This window comes from Heterocephalus glaber, unplaced genomic scaffold (assembly GCF_053883595.1).
Source record: "Heterocephalus glaber isolate CG9 unplaced genomic scaffold, H.glaber_assembly_v1.0 deba00001465, whole genome shotgun sequence".
In the NCBI taxonomy this organism is placed as follows: domain Eukaryota; kingdom Metazoa; phylum Chordata; class Mammalia; order Rodentia; family Bathyergidae; genus Heterocephalus; species Heterocephalus glaber.
The window spans coordinates 18454100-18467479 of NW_028258312.1; the positions used below are offsets into that span (position 1 = coordinate 18454100).

General features: G+C 40.9%; 1 protein-coding gene across 5 annotated transcripts in view; it reads right to left on the bottom strand.

Annotated features, from left to right (window-relative positions):
* The window catches only part of Rhobtb3 (Rho related BTB domain containing 3), a 70470-nt gene that overhangs the window by 18743 nt on the left and 38347 nt on the right, over positions 1–13380 (bottom strand). For 4 of the 5 annotated variants that reach the window (XM_021255789.2, XM_021255787.2, XM_004841702.4 and 1 more), the window contains exons 9-11: positions 7597–7770; positions 4959–5125; positions 430–526 (exon numbers count right to left, since the gene is read on the bottom strand). In XM_021255789.2, coding sequence (XP_021111448.2) covers positions 430–526; positions 4959–5125; positions 7597–7770 — 438 coding nt within the window. The remainder of the gene's footprint in view (positions 1–429; positions 527–4958; positions 5126–7596; positions 7771–13380) is intronic. The other variant, XM_087180948.1, reaches the window with a different exon arrangement.

Here is a 13380-nt window from a genome sequence, read left to right on the forward strand (position 1 = left end):
AAGTAATATATGGGACTCCTATAACAAATACTCTTCATAAATACAGATACCTCATAAATAAAACTGTATGTTATAAATAATAATCAAAATTTAAGTATTGTTTAAACGTTGCTTTTGACCTAGTGACAACCAAGATCTCATTTATCAAAATCAAATGTCACCCTAGGACATTTTTGCCACTTTTTATCTATTTTTTACAAATGCATTTAAAATTGAATGGGAGCTTTACATAATTATTAGAATACGTCTTGTGTGAGACAGGTCAAGCTGCTTATCTAACACAAGTGACTATAAATTAAAGTGTCCTCAATCCCCACATTGCATAATTTAAAAGATATGTATTACTCTGAGGATTACTGTGTTAAAGCAGTTTACAAATTATAACCTCAAATCTAAGAAAAAAGAACATAAAGGGTTTTTTTCCCCTACCTGAAAGATCCTGAAATTCAGGCTTTTGACTGAAGATGAGGTAGTTGGTGGCAATGAAATGAAGGAGCCAGGTTGAAAGGCAGTCAGAGTGGTGAAACTACAAGGAAAATGAAAAGGGAAACAATACTGTACACAAGGACCATCAGCATGCAGCTGGAGACAGGGGCTGGGCAGAAATCACAGACCCTGAGTCCGTGTTTATGTCTACACATAACGCTGTGAACTATTACAGCTACAGGAAGGAAACGGGAACATCACCAACAAATACTGATAAATATATTAATGAAGAAGAGAAACCAATGGTAAATAACGAGCTGCTGCTGCTGCTGCACGGCCAGTGTCTAAGCAGAGCCATGCATGCTAGCAACTGCTGGAGGTTCTTGGGGATTGTGTTTAAACTTTTCATCTAAGGCTTCGCTAACTACAATAGTAGGACAGGAAGATGATGGCAAGCAAGTCCTAATAAACAAGTGCACTGGAGGAGCGGATCGAAAAATATTTTGAGGAGGACACATCATTTGCCTAAGGGTGTGGGTGGCTGTGTCTATATTTCTACAAGAAAGTTATATCTGCATAGCTGCTTTTAATGGACACACTGTTACCCCGAGCTGGACTTCCTGTGTGACTCTTCTCATTCTGAGTTCCTGCCGCTGCTAGGAGAGGGGAACTCAGATCAATTGACCACTGACAGCACGACTTTGGTGCTACTTAGCATCATGGAGTCATCCAGCCCCCAGTCTGGGTTACAGTAACTTGCTGGTAGGAGACTTGGTACGTGACTATAGTTCTTTTATATTATTATTATTTTCATGGTGCAATACACATAATAGAAGACATTTAAATTACCAATGGGTGTACAGTTTAGTGGCATAGTAAATCTGTAAGCGTGCAACCAGAATCACTGTCCAGTTCTAGAAGTATTCTATCACCCCAACCTGAAACTTTGTACCTTTTAATCAATAACTCCCCAAATCCCCCACCTCCAGGTCCTGGTAACTACTATTCTACTTTCTGTCTCTATGGTTCTGACTACTCTTAACACTTAAATAAGTGGAACCATACAGCATCTGTTCCTTCTTCCCCTGACTTATTTCACTTAGCATAATGTCTTCCAAGGGTTACCCATATTGTAGCATACATCATCTAGACTAACATCCCGTGGTCTGTATACATTTTGGCTATGTACAACTCTTCAGAAAACTCAAAAATGTTAAATAAGCAATGAGCGACACTAAACTGAAGAGAGCTATAATCTCAAATCTTAACAAAGAAGCTCAAGGATGAGAGCTTTTAAAATTTTATAACATACTTTCATGAATTACTACTGTTCAGTATGTGAAAGCAGAATTTTTGAGTTGGAAAAGATGTCGTGGTTCATCTAATCTCACGTCCCATTTTAACAGTCTTTTCTCCCCTATCTTTTAGGAGAGGAATGTGATCTCTTAGGAGCAAAGTAAGTAACTGCAGCTACTTTAACAGGCAGAGAGCCTACCTCCGGATCAGGACACTGCCTGGGGACTGTGGCTTTGCAAGGGAAAGGAGATCACAGGGACAAACAAGGAGCGATAGAAACATACTTCAAATGCAGAATTTTATTTCTGAGAAGATTTAAGATATCATCATGAGTGCTTGGCAAGGGATGGATCGCATCTCCTTGTAAAAAAAATACATCAAAAATAAAGTTATGAAAACACTAGAAAAAATGAAAAAGCATTTTTAAACTAAATTTGGAAGATGGCTACTTATTTATCTCAAGCTCAATGTGAATATATTACAAAGAGAGATGAGGGTTACTTGATTTCTAAATGTGTTTTTAATCTTAATATTGAATACATATGATTTTAAGATGATTATGAGAGAAATAAAGTCCAAAATAGTTATGGAGATAGTAAAGAAGGTGCAGATACTTTAAATGACTTCCCTTTGACCAGAAATATGCATGCTGACAGGGGGCAAGCTTTTAGGGGTCATGGAATTCTGTCCTTTGCCCCAGCATGTGCTCCAGCAACTTGGATGAAGACGAAGTTGCCATGCTTTTAAAATCCCGGATGTCAAAGCTGCCAGGAACAGATGGTATGTTGTATACCAGATCATATTTTAAGAAGTCCTGACATTGTGTAGTGCTGGATCAAAGATATTGCTGTGAAAAAGATCTAGAGGGGTCAAGTTCAATAACAGCAGTGGTGTGGCATAACCTCAAGTCCACAATGTCTCAGGTAGTGAATGGAAACGCAAATAACCAAAGGTCCCATCGTTGTATGATTCATCTGGGTAAGTCTTCTGTCCCCAGGATAAGAGTGACAAATAAGAGTGGCAATGATATGACTTTTTTTTTTTTTGTGGGGGTGGTGGTTCTGAGGATTGAACCCAGGGCCTTTGCACTGAGCTGCATTCCCAATGCCCTTTTTAAATTTTTCTATTTTGAGACAGAGCCTCCCTAAATTGCCCAGGTAAGACTCTTACAATCTTCCTGCTTCAGCCTCCCAAAGTGTCCTACCACTTGTGACTGGGGCTACATCTGAAGGTTTGAGAAGATTTCAAGACAGCAATCCTAGTTTATTCACAGTTCTTTGTCACATCTGTTATATTCTAGTGTCTCTGCAGATACAGTCACTCACAATTAATTTGTGTAGACTCCATCTGTTCCTTAAAATTAGCAGCAATGCAGTTTTATTAGTACATGTTTGCAGTACATGCAGTTTACAATCATCTTGGGAAGTGGGTACAGGTACATACCACAGCTTATTTCTTCCTTTCTAACTCCCTTCCCTTCCCTCCCTCCTCTTCTAAATCCTCTTTCCTCATTTTTGTTCTTGTTGATGTTATTGTTCTTATCTCATGTTTATGGCACATAATGCTTACATTCTTTGAGGTTATTAGGTTCCTGTACATGGCGTATCTTTATGATACTTACTTCCCCTTCTTCTCTCCTCTCATCCACATTTTCTTGGGCCCCTTCCCATTTGCAAGAGATCTATACCCTTGTCCCCTCCTATCCATCCTTCTGCATGCCCTGTTTGTGCTGTCATGCTCAAATGAGAGATACTACATAGTATTTAAGCTCATGTGTCTGATTTATTTCACACAACATTATATTTTCCAGGTGCATCCATTTTCCTTCAAATGTCTCAATTTTGCCCTTCTTTATAGCCAAAGTAGTATTCCATTATGTTTAGAAACCAGGGATTTAGCTCAGTGGTTCCAGTGCCTGCCTTGCAAGCAATAAGGTCCTGAGTTCGATCCCCGAAACCAAAAAAAAATAGGGCCGGCAATTTAGCTGAGTGGCTTCGCCGCCTGCTGCACAAGTACAAAAGCACAAGGACCCAAGTTCGATCCTTGGTGCCAAAAAAAAAAAAAAGAAACCACATTTTCTTTATCTAGTCATCTGTTGATGGGTATACAGGCTGCTTCCAGCTATTATGAACTGTGCTGCTATAAACACTGGTATGCACCTATAGTATAAGGTCTTTAGCTCTCTGGGGAAGATACATAGAGGGTGAAGAGCTGGGCCATATGGAATTTCTAATCTTAGTTCTTCAAAGAATTTGATTCCGATAATGGTTGTACTAGTTTACATTCCCACCAACAATGTGGGAGGGTTCCTTTTTCACCACAGCCACATTGGTATTTGTTATTTTTTGATTTCTTGATGATGGCCACTCTTTCTAGTGCAAGATGGGATCTCAGTGTTGTTTTAATTTGCATTTCTAATGGCCAGGGCTGTTGAGTATTTTTTCATATGGTTGTTGGCCATTTGCACGTCTTAAAAAACAAAGAAGTCCTCAACTTAGAAGAGGCCCAGGAGAACCAGTATGACATATTCCTCAATTTCAAACTTTTAAAAACTCTATTCCTAATTCAGTGAAACACACCAACAAAAGGCATTTTGCAAGAATAAATGAGGTACAATAATATCCCCTACACACACCTGGACCTTTAAAACATGCTCACAAAATGCATGAATGAAACAATAAGTCAGTTTAACCTAGCCATGCCCATCAGCATACATGGACCACCTGCCATTCTCCTTTCAGGAGCCTTGAGATGTGATCCTTCGGGGAAATTCCCTATAAACTCTGTTTCTTAGAACGCTTGTGTGACAGTGCAGTGCACTCTCAAATGACTCTGCTAAGGGCCACTGTGGGAAAAAACCCTCCATCTCTACCACTTAGAGGGGCACAAAGCAAAAACTCTAAGGTTTTAACACAGCCACAGAAACTTGAAGGAGCCGCATTTAATCAAACTTCCAAACTAAGGACAGAATTAATATCTATCTGTTTATTTTATTTTTTCCAGTACTAGGGATTGAACCTAGGGCATTTGCACTGAGCTACATCTCCAGCCATTGTTTTATTTTTTAAATTTTTTTTAAAATTCTGAGATGGGGTCTCACTAAGTTGCCAAGCTGCCCAGGTTCCCCAAACTTGCAATCCCTTGCCCCTCTCTTAAAAAACAAAGTATCAAAGGGATAGTATAAATTTTTATCATTGTTTTTACATCAGAAGAACCAGACCCACTGGGCCCATTACCTTGGCTTTCTTGAGCAGGTCAACGATGTCCAGGTTCATGGAGGCCAGCTCCCTGCTCGGCATGCTCTGCAGCTGCGTGACGATGAACAGCTCGCAGATGTGCTGCAGCCTGGACACCTGGTACATCTCCGCGCAGATCAGCAGGCACATGGCCTGGAAGATGCCAGCTGGGGAGAGGGACATAAGAAAACGCAGATGGTAAAGCCATGCCAGGCTGACCTAAACACACACACCAGAAACCACGCTGATGACATCTCCCAGCGTAGAATAAATGCCTAGAAACCTTGAGGCAGGCAGCAGTCTACACTGTAGCTATTTTGCGGGGAGTAAGGGAGTTGAGGCAGGACCTCACCATGTAGTTCAGGCTGGCCTTGAACTCACTATGCAGCCCAGGCTGGTCTTGAACTTGTGGTGATCCACCTTGGCATTCCGCCCGCCTTGGCCTCCTGAGTGCTGGGATTACAGATGTGCACCACCACAAAAGGTCCATTGAAGCCTTTACATCCGGAAGAGAATTGTTTTATAATCCTCCAGAGGAGCGATTCTGTAATTACCCTTCATAGAATCAATTCAGAGCTCTCAGGTAAAGGCTTCTGTTAGCAGAACCCTTGAAGATTTTCTTTTTTGGATACAGCCACCAGCCTGGTTTTTCTGTTTCGTTTTCATTGTGATAAAATAAATATAATCTAAACTTTACCATTTTCATCCTTTTTTTTTTTCAGTATTGGGAATTGGTCGGATGGGCACTCTACCACTGAGCTAACCCCAGCCTCTTTTCTTTTGTATTCTGAGACAGGGTCTGGCTAAGTTGCCCAGGTGGGACTTAATTTATGATCTTCCTGCCTCAGCCTCCCAAGTTCTGAGATTACAGGTCAGCGCCAAGTGCCCAACTTCACATCAATCATTTCAGGGTTACAGTTCAGTGTCACGAAGTACCTTCACTTTCCTGAGCGCCCACCTCTGCCACACATCCCTAGAACATTTTTTTTTCCATTTTGCTAAATTAAACGCCTACACCAGTGATGGCAAACCTTCTAGAGCTTTCAATAACAAGCGGCCTGCTGCAGCCCATGTGCCATAGGGTCCCCACCGCGGGGTCCGCACCTGTTACCCAGCAACTCTCCACTTCCCCGCCTTCCAGCCTCTGGCAGCCACCTCCATTTACTCCTCTTTTTTAAACACTGGTCCAGAAGTCTGTTCTTTCCTGTAATTCTCTTTCTTTTCCCTCCTCGAATTCCTTACATTCTTTTGCAGCAGTGGAACCAAGAGTACCGCGTATGGCAAACAGTTAATATAAAGAACATTCTGCAACTCTCCCAATGCGTATGTTCAGCTATTTGGCATAACTCTTTGCTCGTTTTGATTAATTTTCCCCATTGTACTTTTTAACCAACTTTTATAGTATTTCATTCTAGATTTATTGCTTTCCTGAGCACTTCTTCCTAATTAACGAGGTAAAACCTAAAATAAACAGGTTCACTTACTCAAATGAGATGATGAAAAACGAAATTTTCCTATTATTTTAAATCTGCTCAATTTTTTACTTAATATACAAATTTATGAATATTGAAAGAATAAGCCATTACATTTATTTCCACTAAGAACAAATGCTTTCATTTTTCTTAAGCAAAAGAGAAAAGCCAATCTTTAACACCGTAACATCTGGCTCCAAAACACTCTATGACTAGCTGCAAGACCAGAATTAATTCAGTTTAAAAAGGATTATTCTTTTTTGGAACTTCAAAAACTTTTCACTAGAGGGCTCATGGCTTGTATGAAGCTTATTTCAATAACACACGCAGGAAATCTTCCCAGTCTAAAAATTATAGCAGTGAATCTGAAGAGAGGCATGGTCTGAAATGTGTTTTCTTTTTACATTTGCCAGGGTGCTGGCCAGGTTTTGTAATCAGGGTCTCGGGCCTTGGGCCTAGGTAGGCAAACTACATGGGAGATAATCTAGCTCTGTTTGTGACCGACGCCACCTGGTGGCCAAAGGGTGAAGAATAACGAAAGGGCTTTTCGCGCCTGTACCACGAGGCTCTCGGCCTGTTTGTTGAAGAGATTTTGCTCTTTCTCCAGGGAACCTTGAGCTAAAGGAAATGTGCAAGATCTGTTCCAACCTGTAGCTGCGAAAGATAGTTGGTTCCTAGTCAAAGATAGTCTCTGGCCAGTGAATGTGGAAATAAATCCAAAAGTCTTCGTAAGTCAGTATAATAACAATCTGACTTCAGAAGTCAGAAGGATTCTTTAAAAGTCTGTATCCTCTGGCCAGAAAGAAACAAGGGTGTTGTCTGCCTGTAGAAAGCCCTTGAAAATGCCCCAGTGAGAAGTTAGACATAAGAGCAGTTATCCAGCCCTCTTCTGTGTTAGAGAGAAGGGTCCTGTGCTCCATAAAGCCCTTTGCCCCAATCTCTAGAATTAGCCCCTGGGTAGCCCCAGATGGCTCCGTTTGTGGAGTGCCTTCGCGGATCACCACATGTTGGCACTGGATGAGGCAAACATGGAAACTTATGCCAGAGTCTGACAGCCCACAGTGGCTCCCAATCATTACGTGAAAACAGATTTCACAGAAAGCAACTTACCAAAATAGCGTCAAGGATAGAAAGAATTGTGAGATATTACATAGAATACTGCTCACCTGGGCAACAGGAGTCTGTGTATAGGTATTCTAAAAACGACAAGAAAGTCTCTTTGGACACACCGTACACTGGAATCAGGACACTCTTTGCTTCCATGTAATTACCATTAAACATGGCCGCCATCACTTCACAGCGGGCCACCAGGATGGCCCTGTGGGCTGGCACTGTCGTACCTAACAGGCGCAAAAGGAAATCAGAGGCAAGTAAGGCAGACTTGCACAGTTACTATGCTGGCAGTTCCCTAGTGTGGTACTGCGTTAGGCACAGCTAATCTGATGGGCAGAAACCAAAATTTCGGGTGGTGACCAACTTCACTCCAGAGACTCCTCAGTTTTAAGTTGAACAATAAAGAGAATTCAAAAGTTGACTCTGAATCTAACAATTTGCAAACCAGGCAAGCATTTGTTATTTAACTTATATTTTTTTTCTTTTTCTTTTTTTTTTTTTGGTACCGGGGATCAAACTCCAGACCTTATGCTCTCAAGGCAGGCAGCAGCACCACTGAGCTAAATCCCAGGCCCCTAACTTACATTCCCTAAAGGTAGAAACACTGAAATAGTACATTTTGGTTTATGTTTTTATAATGAAACCTCTCTCCTTTCTAATTGGCTTGAATTACCACCATGCGGCCCATCATTCTCCCATGAAAACAACCTATGACCCCCTCTTGGCCAAACTGACAGAACAGACTTGGCCATTGGTTTGGATCTAAATGCCCCTCAAAGCCGCGTGCTCTCATGCAGGGCTTCTGAACAGTGACTGGATCATGGTGGCGCAGAGCTGACTTGTTAGGAGGTGGGTCACTGTGGCTGTGCCCTGGAACGGTGCGTCTCCCTTCCCTGGTGCTTTCTTGTTTGCTTCCTGGCTGCCCTGATGTGAGCAGCTTTTCTCTGCCCAGGCCCTTCTCCCATGGCCTTCCTGCCTTGGAGCAGCCAACCACGGACTGAAAACATGAGCCAAAATATACCTCTCCTCTAAAAACATACTTCTCCTCAATCTCCTCTCTATCGTGGGTGTAGCATATTGTGCCCCAGGAATAAAAAAGTGACTAAGACACCAGGCTTCCCCACATCAGAAACAGGAAACTGTGAGGAGTAAACCATGGGCAGTCCATACCTCACAGCAGGAATAGCAAGAAAACTGTGCAGCCAAGGAGAGCATTTTGCATGTTAGAAAAGAGTGGAAGGAGATGTCCTCAGTCCCTGCTGTTTCCCAGCACAATGTGACCCTAGAAAATTTACACTCTTCCACATGAAAAGCACTGTCTTCCATGTAATTACCATTACACATGGCCTTTGATCTTCAAGGCTGCCTAACCCCACACCCCACACTGAAGCTCACCAGACTAAACTGACCCTTTTGGGAAAGCTAAGCTCTCCAGCTACTGCACCACCACACAAAGAAGTGCAGATGGGGACACAGGTGGCCTGGGACTCATAAGGTGGTGAAGCAGTTCTTACCTACGTAGACCACACTGCCAGCCTTCCAGTCAGCCTAGGTCCATGCTGCAGATCATTATCAAACACCCACCACGCATCAAAGGTACAAAGATGGGGAAAGCAAAACACCCTTGCTTTGCAACAGGACACCACTGCTGGGGGTGTGACATGGCTGTCCCCTTCCAGAAAACAACGCAGTGAACCAGAGCCCTCTGCCCTGCCCACGAATTTGCCTACATACCCCTAAAATCTCAAAAATATTGGCTCTACGGTCTTCCCTACAATATTTACAATTACTGTGTTCTTTATCTCTCTTTAACCCAAACAAAACATCTCTTGGTTCAGGGAAGAGCTCTATCTGAGCCCAGTGGTTGGCTCTGCGATGTGCACAGCCACACAGCCCAAGAGGCCAGAAAGCAGTTTCAAGGAGCACCCACCCTACCCAGTACACACCAGCACACCGGGTATATTTGTAGACAGCAATTAACGAGAAATTCAAACAGGTAATGCAGTTCGATTGATACTGTTAAGGTTTTAAACTATTCAAGATAAATAGGGTATCCTTTTTTAAAAAATGAAAAATAAACCTTAAACAAACTAGATGATCCAATGTGTGAGTTAAGACTGACTAAAACTCCCAAGTAGATAGTAGGTGGAGGTGGAATTTGATAAGCAGACCTTGAAATTTTAGCAGAAACTTCTGCTGATATTACAACAGTGTTACAAACAAGCAACAAAACACTCACTGTCTGAGGCAATTTTAAACCCATGTTAAGCAGGGAATTTAGTCTGGAAAACCATGACATTTCCAGTTAAGAAGACAGCAACTTCTGTTACTTAGCTCTTTACTATTTTGGTTTTATAACTCTTTGTGCTGTGAAATGTAATATAATAACCCCAGTATAGTTACACTTCTAACACTGCAAATAAAAATACTTGCTGAAAGAAAATAAAGCAGTGTTTCTGTACAAACTAGCAAAAAAAGACACCAATTTTCTAGTTAAAAGATAAATATGTACCCCGAAAATGTTAAGGCCAAACTACTTTCTCTTTGTAGTATTCATTTGATGTTACAGTTTTAAGAATATTTTCTGAGGAAAAGAGTATTAAGAATGAAACAAAATCTAAAAGCTCAAGTGTTTTAGTCACTTTACATGGAATCATGTATTACAATAAAATATTTGCATTTGTCATGCCTTCTTCAAATACATTGCATGTTTCAAAAGTGAAATTTTTACAATTACATTTGATTTCACTCTGAAAAAAGGAAATGTATCTGCGTATATCGTAGATGGGTTGAGTTCCCTCAAATTGATTCAGGACAGCAAGGCCTCCAGAGAGTGACTGTACTCACCTGGAGAGAGGTTGTGAATATGCACTATGTAAGTGGAACAGGAAAAGAATTCTGTAAAAGAACTTTTTGTGTGACACAGATTCAGATAGGAAACGCCTATCCTTCCACATCATGTGTAAATATGTATTTGCCAAGCCTTGCTTTAGGGTTATTCTGCTATAGTAACTTTAAAAAAAAAAATAAATCCAAACAAATTACAGGTGGCAGTGAAAATAATATATATCCGAAGGCCCGCTGTTACACAGCGATAGTATCGCATGTTAGAGTTCTGCATTCCAGTCAGCTCCAGCTGGTTGATGGGGGCGGCCGGGAACATTGCACGCAGATTCGCTGTGGTGCCTGGATTCAACAGGAAGAAATCCAGGGGCTTCCGGGCAGGCCCGCAGGCTGCAGGCCGGGTGCCACTCATCCTCCCTAGGCACCACCTCCAGCCCTGTCACCAGCCCACGAGGCAGAAAACACAATCCTCATTTACAGGTGAGGAAACAAAGATGCTCCACACTGTGAATGGGAAATTTCTGTTACCACGTCAACATTACTTATCAAATTCCATGCGCATGGACTGTCCACTTGGGATTTTAGGTCAACCTTAAAGGATCAGAAAGGGCTGTGACACGGCCAAATCTCTGCAGTCAGTAAGTCCACATCCCAGCAAAGATCCCAGCCGGTCTTCCCGGCCCGGGTCGCCATGGCCTCAGGAACGCCTATCATGGATCGGCTCTGCTCCAAGTCGTCCCAGCGCCTCTGTCCTCCTCTGCATTTCCCCTAGCCTTGTATCAAGTTGAGTGGAACTGGTCCTCAAAACCAGAGGGAAGAAGTCAAAGATTCATCACATGGGACTTCAGATTTACTATTATTGTGTGAAGCAAACGAGTATTTAATTTTTAAATCATCTTGTTTGTCACTTCACATAAATTTATATAAAGGATACCAAAGTTATACTCAGCTGTGAATTATTTCACAAATACAAATCTTTCAGGATATGTATTTTTCACTAAAAGTATTCTAGGTAAAGTTGTACAGAAAAACTTGAAAGTTTCAGACTTCACTATAACTTTAAAAATTTTTATAATTAAGATTTGAGATAGGTTATTATCCAGACATTACTCTAAGGATCTGGCTTAAGTCAAAGAGCAATCATTTCAAATATAAGAACACTTCACTTCTTCATTCTTGATGTAAGACATTTTAATTACATTAGCCAGTTTTTCACAGTGACATTAAAATGTGACTGCCTAGTAATAATTTAACTACAACTAGAATCCATAGGCCCAAATGTGGTCACACTGAGAGGCATTAGTATGACCTCAACAGCATATCTTCAGTGCCTACTATAAATTGTCAGAGAATGACAAGAAAATACAATGGGATTCCTGGGAGAATGTGCTCTGACGCTTTAAAGAGAGCAACAGCTATGACTAAACCATGGTGAAATCCATCGACTTGTTCCAGTTGCACTGGCCAGCTGTCTCAAGCACATTCTTCAGTGTACATGTTGGAGTTAGGTGCAAATCTCTGCTCTGTCATCACTAGGCAACAAGGGCTATAAATGACAATCAAAAATACCAGGCAAGTGCCAGACACCAGCACTACACATAGCACTGCTTCAGCGCTTGATCTGTCATATATGATGTCTGTGGAATGCCACCAGAATCAGGGCAACTACTACATTATATGTGCTGTACTAACAATAATCACCATGAAAATGTCTCAAGACCAAAAGGTTCAATGGATCAGAACAGATTTGGCTTTTAATTTGCATAATCTGGGCTTTTCATTGCAGATTCGAGTATTAAAAAAACACAGGCATGTTAAATTTCAGGGAAAGAGGACAGAGGATGGAATGGGAAAGAGAAGGCGATCAAAATTGATCACGATACAATACATATGAACCAATTCCCCTGAATGAATTTATTATGTTTCAAATATATACCAACAAACCCCACAAAAAGGAAAAACATTTGCGATATAAGCATACCTAATGCTGACAAAGCTATGTTAGGGTAAGCACTCTTATGCACTGCCAGTAGGAATGTAAAATGGTGTAGTCTTTTTGGAGACATACAATTTAATAGCAAATATTGACTCTTACAGATGTTATTTCCTTTGATTAACAATCTAACCAAGGAAGTAATTGTAATTTCAGAGTGAAATATTTACACTTAAATCTTCCAATGTAGCTGTTATTTGTAATAATGAAAATTTAAGATATACCTAAATTTGTAAAAAAGAAGATAAAACTATATAATGACATTTGAAATGTTAAGTTTTTAATACTATGTAAAATGATTATGGCACAAGTTTAAAAATGAAGGATATTCAATTGGGAAAACAGTATTTATTACCTAGTTCCCTCTACTTTTTGTTCATTTGTTCTGTTTTATTTTTTGGTACTAGGATTGAGTCCAACACCTTTACACTGGACTACACCCCTACCCCCGTCTGTTTGCTTGTTTGCTTGTTTATTTAAATTTTGAAATAGTGTCTCACTAAGTTGCCCAGGCTGGGCTTGAACTTGTGACCCTCCTGTCTCAGCCTCCCAGAGCGCTGGGATTACAGTTATGTACCACCACACCCAGCTCCTAGTCCCCTTTTTTAAACAGAGGAAAACCAGCAAATATGCCAAAAATCAACCACTGGACATCACTGGAGAACAAAATTATGAGTAATTTTTTTGCATCTTTATATATTACCTTGACTATCCTACAATAAGCACTTACAGCATTTTTCTAATCACTACTATCCCCCTGATTTTCTAAATATAACCACTGCTCGTCATATAGTCTATACCCCTGCTGACCCTTTTATACATTTTTGAACAAAACAGACGTATTTTCTGTAAGTGAGATAATTATGTGTACAGTGGCCTATAGCAATCATACATGACTTTCACAATCAGAATGAAATAATAAGTTTCTTCGTGAATATATATCCAGCCATCTGTTACTCAGGGACATGCAGCAGGCCAGTGATTTCTCTAAGCACTCCAC